We start from the raw sequence: 25,142 nt of genomic DNA on the forward strand, positions 1-25,142 counted from the left end.
TCACTTTCCAGCTGTGGCATTGGCCCAGGATGGGAACGTGTCCAAGCTGAACATGGGACGTCCCCAGGTATTGATGGCCAAAGTGATGCAGAGGATTCCAATAATGTTCATCACTATTCCAGATTTAGCCTGGAGGGGAAGATAAAAAAAACAAACAAACACACACACCAGCACAAATGAGTCTCAGAAGACCCGAGCATAAACTCATGAACATAAACACAATGAAGAAACTTGAAGGTGTTCTTAGACCCTTCATCCTAGTAAAGCAGAAAGAGAACCATTGTACTGGCTGTTTGGTGTTCTTCCATAAATGGAACTGCCATGGAACACGGTGCAAACTCTTAGCTCTGTAATTAGTTTGGACTCTTGAAAAACTGTGAAACAAGATAGCATCCATTCTTGTATGCAACGTAGGTCCCAGGATATTAGAGAGACAAGGTGGGTGAGGTCATATCTTTTACTGGATTAACTCGGAAACTTGTTTCTCTCTCACCAATAGGAGCTGGTCCAACAAAAGATACTACCTCACCCACCTTGTTGTCAAACAAGATGCATTTATTGGCTAACGGCCGGATTCTGCCACAATGAGGCCATGGCTATGCTACAGCTTAAGTTGACATGTTATGTTGCTCAGGGGTGTGAATTAGCCACCCAGGCTAAGTGACATAATTTATGCCGATTTCAGTGCTGATGTGGACAGTGCTATGTTAGCAGGCAAGCTTCTCCCACTGACATAGTGACGGTCACTTGCAGGGGCTGGAGGAATGAAGCCAATGGTAGAGTGGCTACACGAGCGAGCTTACAGTGGCGCAGCTGCATCGGTGCACATGGGTGGACTGCAGAGAGCCCCATTGACTTCAGTATGTCTCTGCATGGTGCAGCAGTTCGCCTGCACCCTATCAATTGCAGGATCAATCTTACTCACATTGGAGGAGGATGTTTTGCTATTGGCCACAATGGGCACAGGATCAGGCCCCTTGTGACGCTGATGCAAACCTATTGAAGGCAACGAGGTTGCAGTGAGCACAGTTTTACCCTGTACGTATAAAAGACGAAACGACAGACTGCAGAATCAGCAATTTTATCCTGCATGGCAATTACTTGGAGCGAAGCTCCACGGCTTTTTACATGCGGGTTCCTATTACAACGCGACCACAAAATGGGGCCGTAGCATTGAGGCTGAGGTTGTTTACACGTCTCCCTCAACAGCCAAGGGAACTTTGGAAATGCAGGACCATAAAACTAGGCGACATCCATGCTATTTACGGAAGAGGGTAATGGAAAGCTTAGGCAAATGACCAGGGAATCGTCGTCATCATCTTACCATGTCCAAAACCCGGAGGTGACCGTAGGAAAACACTATCGCGTTTGGAGGTGTTGCCACAGGTAGCATGAAGGCAAAAGAGGCACTGAGAGTGCAAGGGATCATGATGTACAAGGGATTGACCTCGATTGATTGCGACTGGGGGAAAACAGACCAGACGTAGAGTTAGTGCTGTTCAGAAATAGAAGCCGGCAGAAAGCCTGTGAGATCCCACAGACACAGCAGGTCTGTTCATCCCCCCGTATGAGTCACTTCTGAACAGTATATTCATGACGCACTGGACTCCTCTCATAGCAAAGGACTGCTTCACTCAACAGAAAAGTCATTCTAACCAGACCTCCGTATTGCACACTGCACGTTATCGATGTGGGTCAAGGCTCCCATCCTATTTCCAGAGAGAGGGACATGGGTTAATGGTTTGAATGCAAGACTAGATGATAGGAAGTATTCAGGTCTAATCCTGGATCTGGCACAGGCTCTTGTGTCTTTGGGCAAGTCATTTGGCGTGGGATTTAAAGACGTGCTCAGCATTGGCCTAGCTCAGTTCCCATTGAAGGCAATGGGCTTTTCACCACTGACTTCAAGGGGGGTGGTTCTAGGCCAGCACTGATCTCTTCTGAAAATCCCACCCTGAAGGCCTGATTTTCAGACCTGCTGAGCACCCACCACTTAAGCTGGAGTCATGGGAGCTCTAGGTGCTCAGCACCTTTGAAAAATCAGGCCCTCCAGAACTCTGTCTCAGTTCCCTATCTGTAAAATGGGGATACCATTATAAAATGTAAAACAAACACTTATTTACCTCACGGGGTATTTATGAGGTTTAGGGTAAAGGATTAGGGCTAAATTTTCTTGGTCTATGTTTTAACAGCACCTACCTAGTTCACGACTGGGGCTCCTAGGCGCTACAAGAATAATAAATTTTGCCCTTAGTGGGGCACCCAATTCCCCATCCAATCCAAAGGCAACTGCACAGGCATATCCGAGGGCAGATTTTGGCTCCATAATGTTTTCAAATCCCTTTGAAGGTGCTCTATCTATGTATCTGAGGTACTTATAGGGCCCTCATTAGCATAGTATCTGAGAGCCTCACAGTCATAGAATCTTAGGAATGTAGGGCTGGAAGGGACCTTTAAAGGTCTCAGCCCCCTGCACTGAGGTAGGACGAAGTAAACCTAGAACATCCCTGACAGGTGTTTGTCCATGTTCTTAAAACCCTCCTATGATGGAGGGTCCACAGCCTCCCTTGCAACCCTATTCCAGATCATAGCTATCCTGACAGTCAGAAAGTTTTCTCTACTATCTAACCTAAATCTCCCTCGCTGCAGATTAAGCCCATTACTTCTTGTCCTACCTTCAGTGAACATGGAGGACAATTGGTGACAGTTCGCTTTATAACAGCCCTTAACATGTATTTATCCTCAACGACCTCCCTGTGAGGTTTGGAAAGAAGGTCGGAGGTCCAGACCTTCAGCTGGTATAATCTGTGTAACTTCACAGACTTCAGTGAAGCTGCTTTAATTTATGCCAGAAGAGGATCTGGTCCAAAGAGTGCCAAATTTCATTATTACTTCACTATACACTGAATCGCACTCTATATGAATTCTGAAAAGGCAGGTTTCACTTGTCCTGAAATTGCATTCAACTAAGTATCTCCATCGTCACCATTTAATATCTGTTGTATTTTAAAAAGCTGTTTATGCATTTGATGAATCATATTCCTCATGCTGGCTTTACATTCTTATTTTACTACTGTCCACCTCTTCTAAATAAAACATATACAATGCCTGTCCCAAGCCTGTAACCAGTGCAGGGTGAGCAGGGCAGCTGCCCAGGGTGCAAAGCTGTGGGAGTGGAGAAATGCCGGAAAAAAACCCAGGGGGGCACAGATATGCTTGCTCGCCCTGGACGCTGAAATTCCTAGTTATAGCTCTGCTCTGTCCTCTTGGATCTTCTAGGTATTCTCTCCAGTTTTGTATTTACAGAGCTGACAACACTGGATAGGTTCCATTAAATTCTACATTCCCACACATGGAATTTTTTCTCCTAAACGCGACTTGCTACATGGCTGCTTTATTTCACTTCACAATTCACTTTTGACTGCAGATGCAGATACTTGATGCTTTTTTTCCCCCTCTGCATGGTATAATTTGGGGTTCTGGTCAAATGTACATGGAGTTCTTTTGTTTGATCTCTACCAACACTTTGAGAGGGTTTGTCAGAGCGACACAGGGACTTGATTGTAATTACTAGGCTCACAGAGCAAGACTTTAAACATTATGCCTGTTTTGTGGGATTCTTCAGTCCCCAGAACTTGTGTGTCAATTTAAGTCACTGCCAGCTAAGCAGCCTGGGTCAGGATAATTTTACTTAAAAGAAAAGACTAAAACTCTTTACAAATAAAGACAAAGCTATCTATTTGCTGTGGTGCCAACTCTGCTCAAAAAAGGCTGTGACCATTTTTATTCCTCTCCTTGTGTGTCGTCTTAAAGTTTAAAAATATTCTGTTCTGCAGAAATGGCACAATGAACCCTATAAGGATGCTCTTGTCTTCAGTGCTCTAGCAAAAGAGACAGAGATGGCTGAAACATCCAAGGAAATGAATGAAGAGTGTTGGATTTTAACAAAGGAGAACAAAAATCTAGGTGAAAAAAAAAAATCTAGAGCCCTGCAGGAAGACTGTCACAGCAGAGAAAAACAACATTTTACATGTACATGGCATTTGTAATCCCAAGAGATCCTAAAGTGTTTCACCAACTATATACAGTCAAGGTTCAAGGCCCCATTGCCCTACACCTTGGGTCATCATTTACACCTGTGCAAAGTGGGGGTAAAGTGTTAAACTCAGAATAGTGCGGCTTTACACACATTTTATACTCACTTTGCACTGGGGTAAATGAGCATACAAGGTGCAAGGCAATGGAAAAACCAAGCCCTCAGTACTAAACGTGCCCCTCTGTAAGACAGAAAAGCATTTATGCACATGCTTAAGTCTATCCCTATTGGCTTCAATGGCACTTAAGCATATGCATACGGTTACGTACTTCACATGTGCTTAATTTTAAGCTTGTGTTTAGGGTCTATTGACTTCAGTGGTGCGCCCCTGAAAGAAAGACTAAAGAAATGAAATGTTTTTGGTGGGGACTCCCGAGCGCATAGGGGGGATGCAAGATAGGACTTTTAACCTCCAAGCTGCTGGTTGAATACAGCTCGAGTGACCAAAAATCCTCACCAGCTGACTGGTGTTGGGTAAGCTATTTTAAATGAGTTGGTGGCTCAGTCCACTTTCCCGCGGACAAGTGCCCACATCACACAAACCACCATCGCAGTTGGCATTGCCTATCAGGAGGCCAGTTAATCTCAGGAGAGGGGCCAAGGAGGCTGAATTACTTTCTCATTCCAAGAGTTGGACCATCAAGGTTGATGCACAGTGGCAGGGCAGTGCCAGGGAAGTTTGCAGTGCCGCTGCCTGTTTGATACCTATCCTGTGGATAAATAAAGGACTCCAGAGCTGCAAGTCTGGCCTTTTTTTTTCCCCAGCACTAGAGCCAGCTTTGCTATCTGATGGGTTGTTTGCTAGATGCTTTCTGGAGTAACCCTATTTGCATACAAAGTCCCTTGGCTTATGGCACTAAATGTGGTATTGCTCCATTTTTAAAGACTTTATCAATTTTTCCTGGATTTTTAAATCAATTTTCCAGATCAGCAGTGAGAAAACCCAATAAGAAAAAAATCTTACCAAGGACGCAAAGACAGGTAGAAAAAGGGTGGCCGTAGCTACATTACTGGTGCATTCGGTGAAGACAGCAATAACAAGTGAAAGTATCACTGCAATGGCCCATGGTGGGACAGCGTGCAATGGGGTCATCTGATCACCCAGCCATTTCGACAGACCAGAAGCCTGACAAAAATCAAGAGGAGCATTTCAGGAAGACACAGAACTCTAGGCCATCCATAATAGCTCCTACTGCATGGAATGTATTGCCAAATCCAAATACACATATGAAAACACGCCATCGACATTAGTGGTTAGATCATTCAAGAGCAAACAAACCAGGTCATTTATAGAACAGGTATTGTGATCTTTCTTAAATAATAAAATAATAATAATAATGAAAGAGATTCCCTGCCAGTTGGAAATTAAGTCGGATTTATTCTCTCATATTCTGGTCAGAAAGTACTCACATTTTTGCCACATAGAAGTTCAATACTGAGTTATACCAGAGACCAAGGAAGCCACACAACTGCAAACATTTAATGAATTGCTCAGAGGAATCACTGAAAGAATTGCTAAGGCTTCTGAAGGCACTGAATTGATTGACTGTGTTTTCCTTCATGAATACTATCAGAGATTAACTCAGTGGCTTACAAAGGTTTTCTGCTACGCAGTCCAAAACCACCATACTTTGGATCCTCCTGTTCCAATGCCTGGGCAACGTTCCAATCTAGGGCTTTGGTCTGGCCTATCATTTAAGGACAGCCCAGCCACAAAGTTTGGGATCAGTATGTGAACTTCCTCAAAGCTTGGCAGTTTGAGGATCTGGGGTTCTGATCAGACCCATCTCAACAGGGATGCGTGGAACAGGTTTCATGGAGTCAGGGTTCTTGCAAATCCTTGCCTATTTCTAGAGCGGAATTGAATGTTTTCTGAAGTTTGGAACATTGGATCAGAGCAGTGGCCCAGCGAGTCCTGTGTCCTCTCTCTGATGGCAGTCACTACCACACACTTCAAAGAAAGGGTCAAGAAACCCCCTTGCGCAGCGTTTCTCAAACTGGGGTCCGCGATAAGCGCCGTCTGGCTGGAGCCTGCACCCCTCACCCCCTTCCGCACCCCAGCTCCAGCCCAGAGCACACACCCCCTCCCACATCAAAACTCCCTCCCAGAAAGTGCAGCCTGCACCCCATCCCGCACCCAAACTCCCTCCCAGAGCCCGCACCCCTCACTCCCTCCTGCACCCAAACTCCCTCCCAGAACACGCAGCCCGCACCCCTTCCCACACCCAAACTCCCTCCCAGTCAGAGCCCACACCCCTCACTCCCTCCTGCACCCAAACTCCCTCCCAGAACCCACACCCCTTCCTGCACCCAACCCCCTACCCCAGCCTGGTGAAAGTGAGAGAGAGTGGGGAAGAGCGAGCAATGGAGGGAGGGGGGATGGAGTGAGTGGGGGGGTGGGAAGAGGTGGGCAGGAGTGAGGCCTTGGGGCTGAGCAGGAGGCTTTGGGGTCCCCAGAAAAATGTAAATCAAAATGGGGGTCCTCAGGTTGCTAAAGTTTGAGAACCACTGCCCTAGTGGATGATTATGGAGTAACCTGCCCCTAGAGAGAGAAAGGCTTCCTTAATCCCTTCAGTAAGTGTTTGGTTTATGCCCTGAAGTATGAAGATTTACATCCCTTCTAAACAAATCCAGAACAGCTCTGAAACTCTTAGATGCATTGCTGCACTTCTGTTGTCTGGCCAGGAGTAGAACTGGGGGTGACAATAGACAACAAGGAAGGCCGCTCTCCTGCTATTTGTGCTAAGGAAACCTCAAAGAAGATTTCCTATCAATATTGCAGATTCTGGAGGCTCAGGTGTTTTGGAGAAGCACTTGAACTCCTGGAGTTCAATCCCTGAGGCACACCCATCCTAACCAGAGAACAATTACGCTAATAAATAGAGAACGGGCTGAGCTGCTAAATGGTTCAAGTTACTGTCCAGATCAGTGCTTAATTTGTAATGAAAGAGATGCCGTCTCTCAAGCAATTTTGTTTGCATTCATAACTGACGCAGCAAGCCCAGTGGTGCTGGGGCTATGAAGTGCCAAGCCCAGAGGTGGCGGGGCTCAGCCCTGGCACAAATTAAGCATTGGTTCAGATGCCGCTTTGCTTTGGACCTGTTACTACTAACAAGGGACCAAAAAGCAGAGCAGAAAGGTCACCCTTAGAGTCAATGGCGCCCAGAGGTGAGGACATACATCACTTCCATTGGCCAAGGCAAATCCTCCTCCTAGCAGCAGCACGATGTTCCAGGGCATCTTCCTCTGAACCACCTTCCAGCTTAGCAACGGGGCTGGGAAAAAGGGCTCTTTCATCACTAAAAAGATAAAAGCAGAGCAAAGAATGCTGTGAGAAGATGAAGACACCTACATTTTCCGAGTGTATAGCCTTGGATGTGCACTTACTACCACCCCAGTGCAAAGGAAGCGCTAAAACCCAATGACACACAGTGTATGCGATAGCCCAGGACAGGCATGCTAGTGAGAAAACTGCCCATTTCAGGTGAACAGTGATATACAAGGGTTATGGTCAAATGCCAGCAGTAACTAAGTGGGATTAGCTCCCAGGAACTGCACACACTAAGGGCTTATCTATACAAACACTTAGTTCGCAGCAAGCTGGAGTGTGAATCTGCCCTGCACTAGTCTTTTGCACACTCACTGTCCCCAGGCTCCATGCGGACACACACTGAAAGTTTCGCAGCACACTCTGATCTACCCTGCTTTGAAACAGGAGTAGGACAGTGTATACTAGGGAACATTTAGCATGCAGCAGCAGGGTCTGCACAGACAGCACATGGCAGGCTGGCCTAGGGTAGATTTACACCCCAGTCTGCAGTACGCTCACGGTTCCTGCGGACAAGCCCTAAGTCACAAAGGAGCACTTCTTCTAGCGCCATCAGCGGGAGCTGAGGAATGGCTTCACAATCTCAGCACGGTGAGTTGTGATCTCACCATAGAATCACAAAGCTGGGCTCCAAGACAAGCATCAATATTGTCAATTTCTCCTTCCATTACCTTCTCTGTTCTGGTCAGGGCTAAAGCTGTTTTGACTACAGCAGTTGAATTTGGGTTTAGTGGCAGGAACTATGAACAGTAGTAGTGCAACAAAGAGAGCTACACTGGCATCAGTAACGTACCTAAAAGAAAAAGCAGAGGGCAGGTTAGCAGGATATGGTTCACCATTGTCTCAAGACATGGCACGCATCCAGCATGTGTACTGTTGTCTCAGTACATGGCATCCATCCAGCACACACCCATACCATTGTCCTAGTACATGGTAACCCGCAAGTCCTTTTTGCTTTTGTCTGTACAATCTCTCTAATCAGTCTTTAAGAATTTAGCAACATTTTGTACCCTGATATTGCAGATTCTGATATCCAGACTTGCAAAACTCCACATTTGTATCATCTTACTTAATATCACTTTGCAATTCCGTCATGCCTTCCATTGAAAGATCTCAAAGTGTCTTCTCTACCACACTTCTGTTAAGTAGGGAAGTATTATCATCCTCCTAGTATCCAGGGGAAACTGAGGCACGGAATGCTAATTAACTTGCCAAAGGTTGAATGAATGCCAGGACTAGAACCCTGCTTGGATTTAGGCCCTTTGAAAATATTTCCTTTGCAGACTAAGTGGCTAAGGAGCTGAAGTCCCATTTTCAAGAGTGACTTGGGCACTAACAAGTCTAAGGGAAGGTCTACACTGCGGGTTTAAGTCGACCTAAGTTATGCAACTCCAGCTACATGAATAATGTATCTGGAGTTGACATAGCTTAGGTCGACTTACTGTGGTATCTAGAGTATTGCAAGTTTCTCCCGTCGACTTACCTAATGCTTCTTTTTCCAGTGGACTCCCAGAGTCGATGGGAGAGCAATCAGCGGTCGATTTAGCAAGTCTTCACTAGACCCATTAAATCGACGCCCGGTGGATCGATCGCTGCAGCATCGATCCATGGTAAGTATAGACAAGCCCTAAGTCTCACTAAAAGTCAATGGGATTTAGTGTGCATCCACACTGCAATCAGAGGTGTGACTGAAACACATGTTGTACATGGGTACTTTCTCAGGTAGCTAGGCTATGCCCAAGTCCAAGCTATTTTGGCTTCACTGCTATTGGTACCCAAACTAGTTAGATTAAAGTTGGCTCACGTATATCTACCCATGGTGCAATCACACCTCCGATTACAGTGTAGACCTACCTTAGGCATCTAAGCTGGGAGGTCCTAAATCACTTTTGAAAATGGATTTAGGCTCCAAAGTCACTTATGTACTTTTGAAAACTGTTATACCCTAGCAAATACCAAGTCCTCAAAACAACACCCAGGGCATAGATATTTAACATGTTTCTTTCATATTTCAAAGAAAAGAGTCTCACTTATGCATATATTTTCTGTAGTGTAGTTGGTGCATTTTTAACAAACAATAATAAACAAGCAGTTTAATAAACAAATCATCATCATAAACATCAGCTCACAAGTGAGACTGGTGTGTGTGAGATGAGTAAAGACACTTCGACAGGCAGCCAAATGAATTCAAACACTGCAGCACGGGTGGGGTGTGGCAAGAAATGGTCTTAATTATGTTTCCCTTTAAAACTAGGGTGCAAGGTTAGGAGCATAGGAGGAAGATGGAGAAGCCTTTCAAATCTCTGAGTCAATTTCCTTGTGGGTGCCAGATAGATTTCCTTTGCACATGACATTTACTGCATATTAAAATGATGTTCAATCTGATCTTAACTCATAAAATTGAAGGGCTAATAGAAATGAATAAACAAATTGGATTGAGACACAAACAGCATGAATTCCCCTCACATTGGCTGTGCCAGTCTTAGGCTGTGGCCCGCTTGCTAGCTGTGCCTCTTCAGAGCAGAGATTGTCAATTATCCGGTGGTTTGGTGCTATGCAACAAATGAGAACTAGAAATCAGACCCATCAAACAACTTCCATGTGTTACTTGAGACAGGAACTGAATTAAATGCCCCTAAGGATCAAACGGGAGTAGAGCCATATACAGTATAACTAAGTCAGCCAAAACACTGCAGGATTCAAACTTACTCTTCATCTTTATTGAAGAGGAAGGTGGCCCAGCCAGGAATGAAGCCTGGGTCTCTGCTAAACCACAGGAGAATCAGTAGAATGAAGAGCATGAGGACATTGAATTCAGCAAAGGAGATGGAGCCTAGTTTCCGGTGCTCTGCCTTGAGCACATTAAAAGCAGCTTTCTCTTTGTCAGTTCTTTCCATCCCGCAGCCCCACATTTCCCTAAAACTTTAAAAAAAAAAAAAAAAAAAAAGTTGTAAATATTTGCTTGCAAGAGAAAATTACTAGTGAATCCACTTTGACACTCGCCATGTAGGGTGCAGAACCATGTTACCTATCGCCTAGAATGGCTACAGCTGCAGTGTGCTATAAAGTGAACCCCTGTCTTATCCTTTGCACATAGCTGCCACTGGTTACCATCTCTTGCTGAGATGTGTGGCCTGGGGCCCAGGCCCTGCACTGGGAGTCAGGAGAGCTAGATTTTTCTTGGCTCTGCCACAGATCTACTGCGTGACCTTGGGCAAATCACTTCACCTCTCTTTGCCTCTGTTTTCCCTCCCCTAGTTAGATTATAAACTCTTTGGGGTAGAGACTGTCTCTCACTAAGTGAGTGTACAGTGCCTGGCACAATGGGGCCTCAATCTCAGTTGTGGACTCTAAGTTCTACTAGAAAATAAACACTAATTACAAATGTGGTTGTAACAAGCACAGTTCAATCTCACCACAGACGGTTGTACATATGTGAAGTTTCTACTAAGATACAATGTTATGTGACATATGTCATTCCTTGTCTATACAGTACTGTGCTTCCAGATTGTAGACCTAGGCATCATGTAATCTCAGGAACATATACCTGATGATAAAAAGACAAACCAAGAGGGCCAGATTCACAGCGGATTTACACCTGCTGAGGATCTGGCCCATAACATTATATTTTTATACTTACTTGAACCCCATGAATGAAAACTGGAGCCAAAACCAAGATAACATCAACATCAGAAGCATATTTGGAAATGCAAATCCAAACCAGGAAGCAAAATTCAAGACATCACCATTTTCAGGGAACAGTCTGAAGAGAGAAAACAATGGTTTCTGTACCCAGGTCAAATCGTTTGAGTATATTCTCCCGTCTATATGCGCTAATTGGACTAATATAAGAGCCTCCGGGCTCATCCATCGCTCACCCATAAGGGCCTCATCCAAAGCCAACTGAAGTCAGTGGAGAGACTCTCATGGACTTCAGACTATAAATGCCATGACTGAAATTTCCACTGTTCTTTATCGAATGTTTTACATTAATTGCACACAGCAGCCCACGTTGCTATTTTTCATAATTCATAGAGCTTAAGGCTACAAGGGACCATTAGATCATCTAGTCTGAATACATGCATATCATAGCTCATTGCATTTCATCCAGCTACCCATTTATTGAGCCCAAATAACTTGTGTTTGACTATTTTGGACCCGTATGACATAAACCCAGTTTAAAGACCCACAGGTGCCCTATCAAAAACCTTGGGCAATATTCTGCTTGCAACAAATCTGCTCAACCACCTATGCTTTCAGCATTCCCTTCCCCTAACTCTTTAGAACTAAGGGGATCTTCAAGAAGACAGGAATTTAAAGCATGATCCTGCTTCTGTTGAAACCAACAACAAAACTTCCATTCACTTTGATGGGACCTAGGTTTGGCTCTTAGTTTCTAAAGAGATAGGACACATTTTTAAAAACAGTCTCTAACTTTGTGCCTGGAATTTTGCATTCAGAGTCAGTAATGGATGAGACTCTATTGTAAATATCAGTTGCACATTTTCTACTGGTTCCATTTGGGCCAGATGGATTTTTGAAACCTAGTGGTCTACTGACTGCTGGGGCTACTGGTTCTCCAGCAGAAATCAGCTGAGAGACCTGGGTGCAGGAATTGCGAGCTCAGCTTTACAATGCAGTGGGGACACTTCAAGCACAGGCCTGGAAACACCTCGTCCACAAGCCCGGGTCCCACAGACCTGGGTTTACAATGCAGTGTAGACTTAAACCCAGTGGGCTACAATGACAGACTGGGAAACTTTGATTTAGATATCAAACGACTCACTTGCGCCTGAGCAGAAGATGATTAGGCAAAGCCCATGACATACACACAGATAACTCTTAGAACCAAGATCAGCAGCCACCAACTAAGACTTTCAGTTGTGCTGGTCAAAAAGCGGAGTGAGACCATTTAAGAGGCTGAAGGAGAAATGGTAAGAACAACTTACTGATTCATCTGGCCTTTCAAAACCAGGTTTGGCCCCGTTCCGGTGAGCGTTGCAGTTCCTCCAATACTAGCAGCATAGCACACACACAGTGTCATCCCCTTACTGATGCGTTTCCTCACTTCCCGATCACCAGGAGCTTTGGGTTCATCAGGAACGTGGCCATTACCTATGACTGGAAATAACAAATACGAACTTGCCTTTCGTAAAACAGTGGCGACACAAAACTCAGAACAGGGGCAATGTTCTTGGAGCTGCAATTTGTCTATGCCTCTTATTTTAATTAATGCCAAGCTATGTTGATTATTGCCTCATATCATCTTATAATAATGCTCATGGCAAAGAGAAGGGAGGATGGTCCTGTGGCTATGGCACTGAATTGGGACTCTGGAGATTAGGGTTCGATTCCTGGCTCTGCCACAGACTTTCTGTGAGACCTTAGGAAAGTTGTTTTGCCTCTCTGGGTATGTCTACGCTGCATGGTAAGCCTGGGCTCCGACTCAGGTTTGAGCCCAAACGCCCCTTCCGTCTACACACAAATCAATCTGACTCGGGTCGGCAAGTGCTCAAGACCCAGGTCCTAGGACCCTGCTAGTGGGGGTAGGTCAAAGGCCAAGTTCCACTGTGACGCTGGTCCAAGACCTGCCATTCTACAGTGTGGACACAGGTCAAGCCGCAGACCCAAGTCAAAAGGTCTGTGTAGTGGAGAATGGATATGTTAGTGTGGCTGTGTGACCTGGGTCCAGCAATTGTAAACCTATGTTTACAATGCAGTGTGGACCCTCAAGCATGGGCTTGGAAATTCTGAGTCCACAAGCCCGGGTCACACAGACCTGGGTTTACAATACAGTGTAGACATACCCTCTGTGCCTCAGTTTCCTGCTCTGTATAATGAGGGTAACAACACTTCCCTACCATAGAGAGGAGTTGTGAGGTGAATTCATTAATATCTAGGAGCTGCTCAGATATTACAGTGATGGTACTATTCACATACCAGGGCAGAAACCCACAACTAACATTGGAGGCTTCCAATAGATCCAGAGAAAACATAGGATCCAATTCAGTCTTGGTAGAACCGCTAAGATCAATGGAGTTGTGTCTGCTTACATCAGGCCTGTATTTGCTCTAGTAATATTGTGTCCATCCTGTTGCGTCTTGTGGATGAGGACCTAATCTGGAAACACACATTATGTTGTTGGACTGCGTGAAATCACCATGGAAACTGAGACCAGTTGACCCCACTTTTTTTTTTTTTTATTAAGCACCCATATTAATAGTGTATCACTGAATACAAAAATAAAATCTATTGCCATTACAACAGCTCTGAAGTTAGAAATGGGTAGCATTATTACAAAGCACCAAGTGAAATCTGTGTAGGCATTTATATGTCCTGCGTCACCACAGTATCTGAGCACCTCACAATCATTCATGGATTTTATCCTCCCAACTCCCCTGGGAGGCAGGGAAGTACTAACCCCATTTTGCAGATGAGAAACTGAGGCACGGGGGAGATAAAGTGATTTACCCAAAGTCGGACAGAATCTGGGGCTGATTCACTTTCTGATTAATTAAATTCAGGTTTCTTGAGTCCCAATCTACTGCCATACCCCCTAAAGTAGACTGTCCTTCCTCCCCTGAAAAGCACTTTAGGTCTTCATCCTATAATGAGCTCTGCATAGGTGATCCTCTGTGCCTGCGAAGACATTAGGACTCAGTAAGGGTGCAGGGTTCTGCCTATGCAGAAAAAAATCCTGCCTATTGCAGGATCAGGGTCTCAAATTCCCAAAATACAAAGAAAGAGACGGTCAAATGTGGAGAGGCAAAGAATCCCCATGAGGGGGGAGAATACATTTCATGGGGGTGCAAGTACCAGCTCAGCTTCACTGAGAAGCTGCAGCTTCTGTTCGATCAACGCTCGACCAGTTTCTCATTATTTAATCATTTCCCCCGTAACTTGCTTCATACAGAAACGGCCACTGATCAAGGACAAAACAAAAAGAGAGTGGATAAAGTTTTCAGATGTACCTCAATGACTTGATAGCCTAAATCCCCTTGACTCTCAATGACACTTAGGTTCCTCAGTGCCAAAATCCCTTTTGAAAATGGGACTTCGGCTCCTAAGTCATTTAGGTGCTTTTGAAAATGTTATCCATTGGTTGTAATTGTCAGAGGCAGTGAACACCCACTGAGGTTGAAGGGGTGTTTGGCACAGTTGAAAATTAAGCCCCAGGTGTCGAGAGCTGAGCACCCAAAGCTGGGAGGCACCCAGAACTGGGGGCCATTTTTGAAAATTTGGGCCTTAATATATTTAATGGGTTTCTTTCGGGATACTGCTCCTGGCTTTCCTAGGGCCTGGGCCAAAGCCCAGTGACATCGGTATGAGACTTTTCATTGTGTCAGCAGGCTCTGAATCAGGCTTTTATACAGCAATTGAAACAGACTCTGATTAAGCCCGCTCGGAAGCCCCTTACCCTGCACCGACGTCAGGCTCATAACGTTCTTCTCCTCCAGCTCGATCGCTGAATTCACTTGCCCGTTAGGCTGGTCCGTAATCGTCCGGTCTTGCTCTGTGCTGTTCATCTGATCCAAAACAGCCTGGACGATAGGGACCATCATGGCAGTAGTGGCTGTGTTGCTTATCCACATGGACAAGAAGGCGGTGACTCCCATAAAGCCCAGCATCAGGCTGCACGTGGAGAAACAGAAGGAAGGAAAGAAAAATAACCATGAAAGCTTTTCTGGGCTTTTCAGCCAGCGCAATCTACTTCCATGCAACCCTGTATAGCAGGCCCCACTCTGGCATGTACTACCTGTTCCAGAAAAGGAAACCATTGCCCAATTTTTGGCTGGTGCAGCTGCATTGCTTTCATTGGACTCACTCCAGCAGAGTAGTTAGCCCCACGCAGATCCCTGTGAGAAACTCCATTGTCATGTAAGCCCTAGCGAGAAGCACTTATTTAGCCAGCGTAAAAGCAGCCATTTCACAATAGCGAACCACAAGCAAGGTTGCCTCTCTCTCTGATTACTGTTGGAAATCTGGAAAATTGCACTCTCTGATATTGTGAGCTCGACTTGGGAGGTGGATCCTGGCTAACATGGAACAGCTGTGGTGTCGGCTGCTCCCTCACTAACGTCAGCACCAGGGTAAATAAGACATAGAACGGGCGCCACTTACATCTTCCACTCGGCTAATAATTGGCTGGAGCAGGGTGCGGGTTTTTGGCATTCATGAAAATGGCGACAGGGATCTCGGCATCATGGATATGCTGATTAAATACGGGGGCCAAATCCTGGTGTCTTGAGCACAGGGGATTTGCGCTGACGATCTCTGCCGGTGTCATGGGGAATAAAACCATCCCCGCAACCCCCCGGACTGAGCAGCATCACCACAGTCACTTTATAGCCACTATTACTGCCCATGGCTGTAGCAGCAGCTGTTACCCCTGCACTCCTCCTATGCTGTGCTGGGCCCACTGGGCATGTCCTTGCCCCTCTGGGGCTTATGCATTTGCCCTCTGCTCACTCTGTGCAGACGAAGAAGGAGCTTCCCTGGAAGGCAGCTCCCCAGCTTACAGGCTGAGCTCAGTCCCCCTGGGTGATCTCTCCATTGCCTGCCTCCCACGCGCAACAATTCTGTGGGACTTAAGAGCCATGGGGGGTGGGAGGTGGGCAGGATCTGAGCCTTAACAGGATATCAGGGCATTCAGCCTCACACTTACAAGCTCTGTTCTAGAGCCCTTCACAACCTGAACCCGCTGGGACCGGACCACCAGTGTCGGATCTGGGGCAGGGCAGGTGGGAAAACTCCTGGACCCGCTCAGGCTTGGGTCAGCTCTTCTCCTCCTGCCTGTGGGGCTGGCATGGTGGTGGCTGTGCGGCCTGCTCCTCTCAGCTGCCACAGGAGCGGAGGAGTCCAGCACCTCTTACTCAGGTGGCAGCCGGCAGGAGCAGGGCATGCAGTCGCCAGTGCATGCAACTACCACCCTGCTGACCCATGGCGGCACTGCCTCAGGTTCGTGGGAAGGGTCAGGTCAGGTCGGAAAATGACTTAGCTCCCTCAAGGTGGGTTTGGGTGGGCTTGGGTCTGGTTCAGGCCCAGGTTGGGCCTACAGGAGACCTCTAGTCTATTGCTTGTGGTGGTTTTACTCTGGCTCCCCAAAGAGTCAAACTCAAACAGGAACCGAACGTCCAATCCAAGGGCACCGTGTCCCGAAATGGGAAACGCGAACACCTAGCATTAGGAGCTTCACTGGGCACTTGAAACCCACACTGACCAAGGCACTAAGGGCCTGAGCAGATACTATAGTGATGAGTGTAATAAAAGAACCTGTACAGATTAGGGTAGAACAGAACCATGCTCCCATTAATTCAACAGAAAGACTCCCATTGACTTCAATGGAAGCTGAATGATGAGCGTCTTCCTTTGCAGCCATCCTGGGCTTTCAAACATTGAATCATTCCTGCGGTCATACACAACCTCTGGAAGCCCGTCCTAGAGCAAGTGAAACAACTGAGGCTTTTGTCGCCTTCATTCTGTGTGACTCAGTTCTCACACTCTCCCCCTCGTCTCCTGGCATCTGAAGACGCTTCTGCTAAGCTTGGTTGCTCCAGATAACAGACAGATAGAAAGGCAAGTGTAACATGGCCTCTTACAGTGGGGGCTTCACTCCGACGATCAGCAGGACCCTCAGTGCAATGCGTTTGTGCAAATTCCAGTGTTCCACGGCTACTGCCACAACCAGCCCCCCAACAAACAGCATGTTGGTGTCCTTCAAGTACTGCATACACACCTGCAATGAGAGGAACTGCCTATCAGTGTCTGATTCACAAGTGGGTGCCTGGATTTGTCAACAGCCAAGGTATTCTGGCCCTTTTTCCACTCCCACTGACTTCAGTGGGAGCAGGAGCAAACCCTGTACATTTTCTCAATTCCATTCGTCTATTTAGATGCTGAGCTGCTTTGGGCAGGGGCTGTCTCTTATCTGGTTTGCACAGTGCCTACTGCAAAGGGGCCTCTGATGGTTGGGGCCACTAGATGCTAATGAAATATAAATAACTGCTCACATGTACTATAAGAAGTATAGTAGCTTTAAGTATTGCATGTATGCTGTCTGATTCTCAGAGATGTTAAGGCCCAGAAGGTCACTCAGTACCTCTAAAAATCAGCCCCATAATCCTACCCCAACAGGTCACCAGCAAGGACTGAACCCGGCACTTTCAGAAGCAAAACACAGACTTCCACAATTCCAGCTCGAGTAGTATGCCCATTTGCTGGCAAAAGTAGTAGGCTGTTATCCTCTATGACAATCACCTACTAAAGGAGGACACAGCACACTCTTTGGCAGCATGTTACATACATCCCCTGCTAAAAGTATCTTGTCTCAAGCATCTAAGATCTCCCAAAGTATGAGGCCCTGATCGGGAGTCACTTTTGAAATGATCCCTTGGCTTTTCAGGAGTCTGAACTCAGGAGTTTCAGCACCAAAGCACAGATCTCTACCATTGAAAGAATAACTCCATGGGTGGCAGCAGTAGTAGGTTATTCTCCTATGTTTGGACCAGCTACTACAGAAGGACACAATCCACACCATGTAGTTGGTTTTGTATCTTTTTGTAGAATTTCACCATCAAGTTTGTTTGCTGAGTATTGAGGTTGGCATGTGAAAGAGCTTTAGGGGATGGATGTTAAGGTGGGAGAGTCCAATATGTGTCCAGCAGCACACCTATTTCACTATGAAAGGCAACAATTCCTTACAAAATGCAGTAGAGCTTGTTCTAAAAAGACAGTGTCTCCAGGGGATAGAGCACTGAGTCCCAGCCCAGGAGGCCTAGGTTCTGGTCTAGGCTCTGCCAGGAACTGCCTGTGTGACCTTGGGCAAGTCACTTCATCTCTCTGTGCTTCTGTTTCCCCATCCATCTTGTGTGTTTAGATTGGAAGCCCCTCAGATATAGGGCTACCACTTACCATGTGTTTACACAGCACCTGGCACAATGGTTCCCCAAATTTGGTGGGTGCCTTCAGGTACTATTGTAATATAAATAATAATTTGAAGAAAGCAATCAGACTTATGTTGTACATTTCATCTCAAAGGATCCCAAAGCACTTTACAAACTATATACAGAGGAATCCCTTCACTCACCACAAAGTGCAGCCACCTCTAGGGTAGAGCACAGTGGTCATTTAACAGCACACAGCAACACCACATGACCATTAAGAGTAGGAAGTGAAAAAGAATCCTATGTCCAATATATACAGATGAGGGGATGTTAATAGCTAGAACAACAAGGCGGGTGAGGTAATATCTTTTATTGGACCAACTTCTGTCAGTGAGAGAGACAAGCATTCAAGCCACATGTCTGGCTGGCAAGCTTGTCTCTCTCACCAGCAGAAGCTGGTCCAATAAAAGATATTACTTCACCCACCTTGTATCTCTAGTATCCTGGGACCGAGACAGCTACACTGCATACAATTGCTAGAATGTCGTTTTAAAAACTTGCTTCCAGGATTTGACTCACTCCAGCTCAAATCTTCTCAATAAAACCAGCACGGAGATGAAACCTATCCAGATCCTGACCTGCACCAGAACTTAGGGGCAGCAGTGTAACCCACACAAGGTGATATTATCAGTGCTACCTTCATGATGAAAAGCTACTCAGCCAATGTGATAGGCACAGAAACATTGGTGCATTGGAGTATGCTGGTCTAAGCTGGTCTGGGCCCCTGAAGTTTATGAGTAAACCTAGGCTGACCTAGAATCAATCCTTACCTTTTTAGACTCCAGGATTCCAAACATCGGAAATAATATAGCAGGCAGGAGAGCTGTGACAGCCAATGGGATGACCTCTGTGCACCAGTACACAGCCATAAGGATGATGACATAGCCACACTTGGCCTCCTATAATACAAGCAAACAAGGGTTCAAGCGACAGGAAATCAAGTGAGTAGCTGAATGCAGAGGGTCTCCCAGTAGATCCCAGGATATAAATGGCAGCGTTCTAATCAAGTGGTCTCTTAGGGGAGGGAAAAGAGCTTTTTAATAGGAGTGTTGTTTTCTTCTCCAAGAAAATAGTCTTAGACACCCAGCTGGTACAATCTGCTAAATTGTAAAGGCAAAAATGTACTCAATCGAAGTTTTGCCACAGACTTCAATGGGGCCAGGATTTCACTCCTGAAGTGAATTTTGGGCTTGATCCTGAGTGGTGCCAAATACCTGCAATTCCCCATTGGATTTAATTGGCTCCAGGCCATCTCCACAAGAAGCCAAATCCTGAAAGAGACATTTGATCTTTACAGCTCAATCAGTTATTCAGAAACTAGCTTAAGTGAACATTCACAGCACATCCTAAAGCCTGGCCTGGAAAACAATGCATGGGCAAAGCTAGGGGCATTTTAAATGCACAAGGACTGCAGGCCAAAGCTGAGCGGGTGGAAAAACCAGAATTTCCATAAAGAAAAGGAGTACTTGTGGCACCTTAGAGACTAACAAATGCAAACATATGGCTAACTTAAATGTTCAGCCGTCATACTGGCATTTGATTCAAGCAGGAGCTTCCATGCCTACAGGCCAAGATGTGTAGAAGCGATTCATGATTTTGGATGTCTCTGTTTTCAGGTGCTCATCTTAAGACACTTAAAAGGGGCCTGATTTTCACAGGACCGACGCTGCCTTTCTGAACATAAGGCCTCCTTAAGCTGTCTCAGGTTGGACACCTGACAATTGAGATACCAAAAATCTCTAGTAGTCCCTTGAAAAATCTTTCATCTGACTGAAGGTCATTATTTTGTAGGTATTAAATTATTTCTCTGAAATGATAATGTTTTCTTAACATGGGGGTTGTCTGGATTAGAAATCTCTGAACATGTCCAGTTAAACTGTTGTTGAGACATTTTTATAGTCTAGTGATGCTAGAGTTTGTAAATTCAATTTTCTTATGAGAAGTAAGTATTCATAAACTGACTGTAAACATTATTTTGGTTCAGGTGTAAATGTTCCATAGTTCACAATTTGCTTGTGTTTATAACAACAGTTTGTAGGGTTTTAAGGATTTTTTTTTTTGGGGGGGGGGGGGGGGGGGGAGGGCAAAACAAACAGGCAGGAAGTTGATATTCACAAATGTGCTATAAGGTGTTTTTATAAGCAGGCATGTGTTGCTTATTTTTGCTGAGAAGCTCTTTATATGAGCAGAAAATGTTATTTACAAGCAATTGGAAATGTTTATCAACTTAGAAGGAGGTTATTTACTGAGTATGCTCTGTAAAGAACAATTCTGCATAGGCTACAGTACAGGAGCGATATCAAGGGAAGAGACTTAATTAGGGTTTCTAGGACTTTATAATGTGATTCTAGGTTTTGCAGCAGTAGCTAAGTGTTAGAATTTATCACATGTGATTGCATTTGGCCACTGTGTGAAAAACAGAAACAGCTGTGAGGGTCTGAAAGAAAATATTACTCTTGAACAAATTTCACAATAGAAGCACTAGAATGTGGAGTAAATAATTTACTTAAAGTTCAAAAAGACAACAATGCTTATAAATTAACTCTTATAGACACAGCCAATTCAAGCACAGTCCGGTTTAGAAAACTGAAAAGCAAGCGCTAAGATTAGAAAAATATAGTCATGATTACCACTAACAACTGTAGAATGTTGGTTTTGTTTCTTTGAACAGGGACAGAAAACATAACAATCTGTCCTCTTGGAGGGCAGTTGTGAAAGTGATCATTGATGAATTCTAGTAAACTGTTATGCAATCCTGTAAGCTCCTGTTAAGATGACATGTTTCAGAGGAATACAAATACCTGAATACAAAATACCTCACTAGACACTCATTAAACCTGTCATTAAATTATAAATTTTATAATTACAAAACTTCTTTATTGAAGTCTGTATTGCTACTCTTGCACACCACAGCCCTATCACAAGCTTTGGCATTGATCCTACAATATTTACCATCTTTAAACCACAACAGTGAAGTCCCCCCCCCAACCCCAACTCATAGGAATTTCTCTTCCACTGGATTCAGAGTAGCAGCCATGTAGTCTGTATCTGCTAAAAGAAAAGGAGGACGTGTGGCACCTTAGAGACTAACAAATTTATTTGAGCATAAGCTTTCGTGAGCTACAGCTCACTTGCATCCGATGGAGTGAGCTGTAGCTCACGAAAGCTTATGCTCAAATAAATTTGTTAGTCTCTAAGGTGCCACACGTCCTCCTTTTCCTCCACTGGAGTCTCTCAAGCTGACCAAAAGGCAGGGCTGTTATTAGACAGGTAAACCAGAAGCGGTGGCATTTTTTGTTGACAAACATGCCTGAGGTTTTTCTGAAGTTTAAAATATGTCGAGCAATGTAGGTCAATCAAAAGTGAATAGTTGTCACATTATAATTAGACCAGACCCTAAAAGCTATGCCAGACTCTATTATTTGCTGTAAACATGGGTTTCAGATTTTACCAAAAAGACAAAAAAGATAAAAGCCACTAGCACGGTTCCACTGAAATCAAGTTACACCAGGGTACACAGCGGTGAATCATCGGGCACAATGTTTTACTTCTCACAAGTTAATAATAATGGTGTGCACCTACATAGCTTTTCATGCGAGGATCTCAAAGCGCTTTACAAATATCAAACCTCATAACATGCCTGTGTCATGCCTGTTTCACAGATGGGAAAACTGAGGCACAGAGGCGTCAACACAGCAAGTCAGCGGTAAAGCCAGATCTAACCACGAGAGGAGGCGGATGCTTCTGACAAAAACCAACATACATGGGCCAAAACTTGAAACAGTGTCTTTGTGGATCAAAAACTTGGTATCAAAGTTGTAAGACAACAAAGGTAAAAATGGCACGTTTCATGTTTGAGTCTGTGGGTGAGCCAGATCCTGGCACTGCAGGGTTTCTTATAACCAGTTTGTGTCTGCATTCATTCTACTTCAGAGGCTCTTTTTGTAACATTTACTGCCTAGACTGAGCTATAGCCTGGGACATAAATACCATTTTTGTTTGTTTGTTTGTGTTTGTTTGAGGGCTACCCTGCAAGTGATCCTAATCTAGTCCTTAAAACTTTACATTTACTAACCTGATCACCCAAAGAGGAATTACATTTCAGGAAGTAAAAGGTGAAAAAACAACACCACTAATCTTTCCCCCCACCATTTGAACTGTTTGAGTCAACTGATTGGATTTATTTAAACAAACCCTTCTCCGGATTTCTCGGCAGAAATCCATCCGTTGTCCTTCCAGTGAATGAAAGGTTGCAGTGACACAGGGACTGGGAGAGAACTTGGGAGCTGGCATGCCCTCAGTGAGGACACCCCCGGCCAGATGGCCAGAAGTCCCAGCTGGTGGTGGAAGGGATGCAGCTTGTTCCCCTAGATTGATGCTGGGCGCTTGTGAAAACGTGGCCCCAACCGGGCTGTGGTCCTGGCTCGGTCTGAAGTCCCTGCCAGCCCTGCGGGCATGGGCAAGGAGCAGCAACAGGGGGAGCCCCCATAGCGCTAGCGAGCTGAAATGGGGGGGGGCAAGCAGGAGATGTTCAGCCCTAGACTCCAACATTCCCTTGGGCATCGCTGGTGCAATTAACAAAGGGGGAGGGGGGTCCCTCTCCCGGAGGGAAACCTGGAGAAATCTGGGCTTTGCTAGCAGCGAAAAGTGATCTGTGCATTGAACCACATCCCCCCCCCCCCCGGGCTGGCCGGTCCCGAGGCGGCAGCTCCTAGCGATCCGGACCCCCCCAGCCGCTTACCTTGGTGGGGACGAGCAGGGGCAGCGCCAGCAGCAGCAGCGGCGTGCAGAAGAGGACGGCGAAGGACTTGAACCTCAGCAGGGGTCTCAGGCACGGCGGGGCCATGGTCCGGCGGGGGGGGGTCCGAGCCCAGCGCAGCGGCAGGCGGCGGCGGCGGCGGGCAGCCAGCGAGTGAGAGGGACCTGGCTGCAGAGGGTGGTTTAAATACACCGGCCGCCCCCCCCCCCCCCCCGCCGGACTGCGCCGCGGCGACCTCAGTGCCGGCGGCCGCTGCCACCAGAGGGAGCCCCCCGCTGCCCCACGTCCAGCCCCCCCCCCCCACGTGAGCCAGTCACCCTCCCTCTACCCCCCCCACTCACAGCCCCCCCGCTGCCCCACGTCCAGCCCCCCCCAACGTGAGCCAGTCACCCTCCCTCTACCCCCCCCACCACTCACAGCCCCCCCGCTGCCCCACGTCCAGCCCCCCCCAACGTGAGCCAGTCACCCTCCCTCTACCCCCCCCCACTCACAGCCCCCCCGCTGCCCCACGTCCAGCCCCCCCCCAATGTGAGCCAGTCACCCTCCCTCTACCCCCCCACTCACAGCCCCCCCGCTGCCCCACGTCCAGCCCCCCACGTGAGCCAGACAGCCTCCCTCTACCCCCCCACTCACAGCCCCCCCGCTGCCCCACGTCCAGCCCCCCACGTGAGCCAGACAGCCTCCCTCTACCCCCCCCGCTGCCCCATGTCCACCCCCCGTGAGCCACTCACAGCCCCCCCGCTGCCCCATGTCCAACCCCCCCCCGAGCCATTGACAGCCCCCCTATACCACCCTCCCTGTGAGCCACTCACAGCTCCCCCCCCGTTGCCCCCCGTCTACCCCACCCATCCCTGTGGGCCACTCACAGCCCCCGGGGGGAGTGGCAGGATCAGGTGTCAAACGCCAACACGGCCCCCAGCTCCCCCCTTCCCGCCCAGCACCATCCTGTGCCCGTGGGGCGGGGATCATGTGCCAGACTCCCCCCCCCATACACACCCACACCCCCCCCCCCGTGCCAATGGCAGCGTGTGGGGCGGGGAATCATGTACTCTACCAACCAGGCACCCAGCTAGTCCCCGCCAGCCCCTATCCCACGCATCCCCCCTGTGCCCCTGGCAGTCCCGGGACGGGACGGGGATCCTGAGTCAGGCCTCCCCCCGCCCAGCCCCAGCTCTCACACACGACCCCCCCCACACACACCCGTAACCCTGGGGCGGTGGGACTTGGGAGCAGGGGAAATGCAGCCACCAGCAGAGAGTGCTGCATGAAGGAAACTTGCACCGGCCTCATTTCCCAGCCCAGTAATGGGGGGCGGGGGGAGGGATCTCTGCCCAGGCTAGTGGCTGCTGAGGGGGGGGGGTAGAGAATCTCTGCCCAGGCTGGTTGACTGCTGGGGGGGGAGAGGTGTCTCTGCCCAGGCTGGTTGACTGCTGGGGGGGGGATCTCTGCCCAGCCTAGTGGCTGCTGGGGGGGGATCTCTGCCCAGCCTAGTGGCTGCTGGGGGGGGAGAGGTGTCTCTGCCCAGGCTGGTTGACTGCTGGGGGGGGGGGAATCTCTGCCCAGCCTAGTGGCTGCTAGGGGGGGAGAGGTGTCTCTGCCCAGGCTGGTTGACTGCTGGGGGGGGGATCTCTGCCCAGCCTAGTGGCTGCTGGGGGGGAGAGGTGTCTCTGCCCAGGCTGGTTGGCTGCCCTCTGGCTCCTGCGGAGAAGAGTCCAGAGTTGTCTTGGTCGCTCCTAAATGTTCTGCTGGGGAATGATCAGGGACTGGGATCAAACTCCTCCGAGCAAGTTATTAGTACAAAGCATTGATTGCCCAGCATGGCAACTCTAAGCCCCCTCCCTACTAGCCCCATCCTCTGTTCTGACCACCCTTCCCAGCCCTCTCCTCCTCCTGCAACCGGGCATCCCCCCCTCCATATTCTCCTTTCCTCCGCTCCCCACTCCCCCCCTCCACTTTTCCTGCCTCTCTTCCTTACAGGGACACTGGTAAGAAGGAGCCAGGGCCCCCTCCTGGCTG

At 47.3% G+C, this 25,142-nt stretch overlaps 1 protein-coding gene across 1 annotated transcript; it reads right to left on the reverse strand.

Annotated features, from left to right (window-relative positions):
• On the reverse strand, window positions 1-23,213 carry SLC13A5 (solute carrier family 13 member 5). The gene is made up of 12 exons (XM_077836546.1): window positions 23,109-23,213; window positions 19,138-19,266; window positions 17,024-17,160; window positions 14,842-15,056; window positions 12,374-12,545; window positions 11,065-11,187; window positions 10,134-10,346; window positions 8,096-8,217; window positions 7,277-7,395; window positions 5,061-5,222; window positions 1,325-1,462; window positions 1-129 (listed from the first exon to the last, which is right to left on the reverse strand). The coding sequence occupies exons 1-12, from the start codon at window positions 23,211-23,213 to the stop codon at window positions 1-3; spliced, it is 1,764 nt and encodes a 587-aa protein (XP_077692672.1).
• Window positions 23,214-25,142: the final 1,929 nt, after the last annotated feature.

Source organism: Eretmochelys imbricata, chromosome 17, assembly GCF_965152235.1.
Source record: "Eretmochelys imbricata isolate rEreImb1 chromosome 17, rEreImb1.hap1, whole genome shotgun sequence".
Taxonomy (NCBI): Eukaryota; Metazoa; Chordata; order Testudines; family Cheloniidae; genus Eretmochelys; species Eretmochelys imbricata.

Bases quoted from the DNA above. Each gene is read 5' to 3' on its own strand.
- SLC13A5 (XM_077836546.1), bottom strand. From the start codon at position 23,213: ATGGCCCCGCCGTGCCTGAGACCCCTGCTGAGGTTCAAGTCCTTCGCC. The intron at 19,267-23,108 runs GTAAGCGGCTGG...CTTGTATTATAG, and splicing joins CCCTGCTCGTCCCCACCAAG to GAGGCCAAGTGTGGCTATGT. The intron at 15,057-17,023 runs GTAAGAGGCCAT...CTCCACGTGCAG, and splicing joins GTCGGAGTGAAGCCCCCACT to CCTGATGCTGGGCTTTATGG.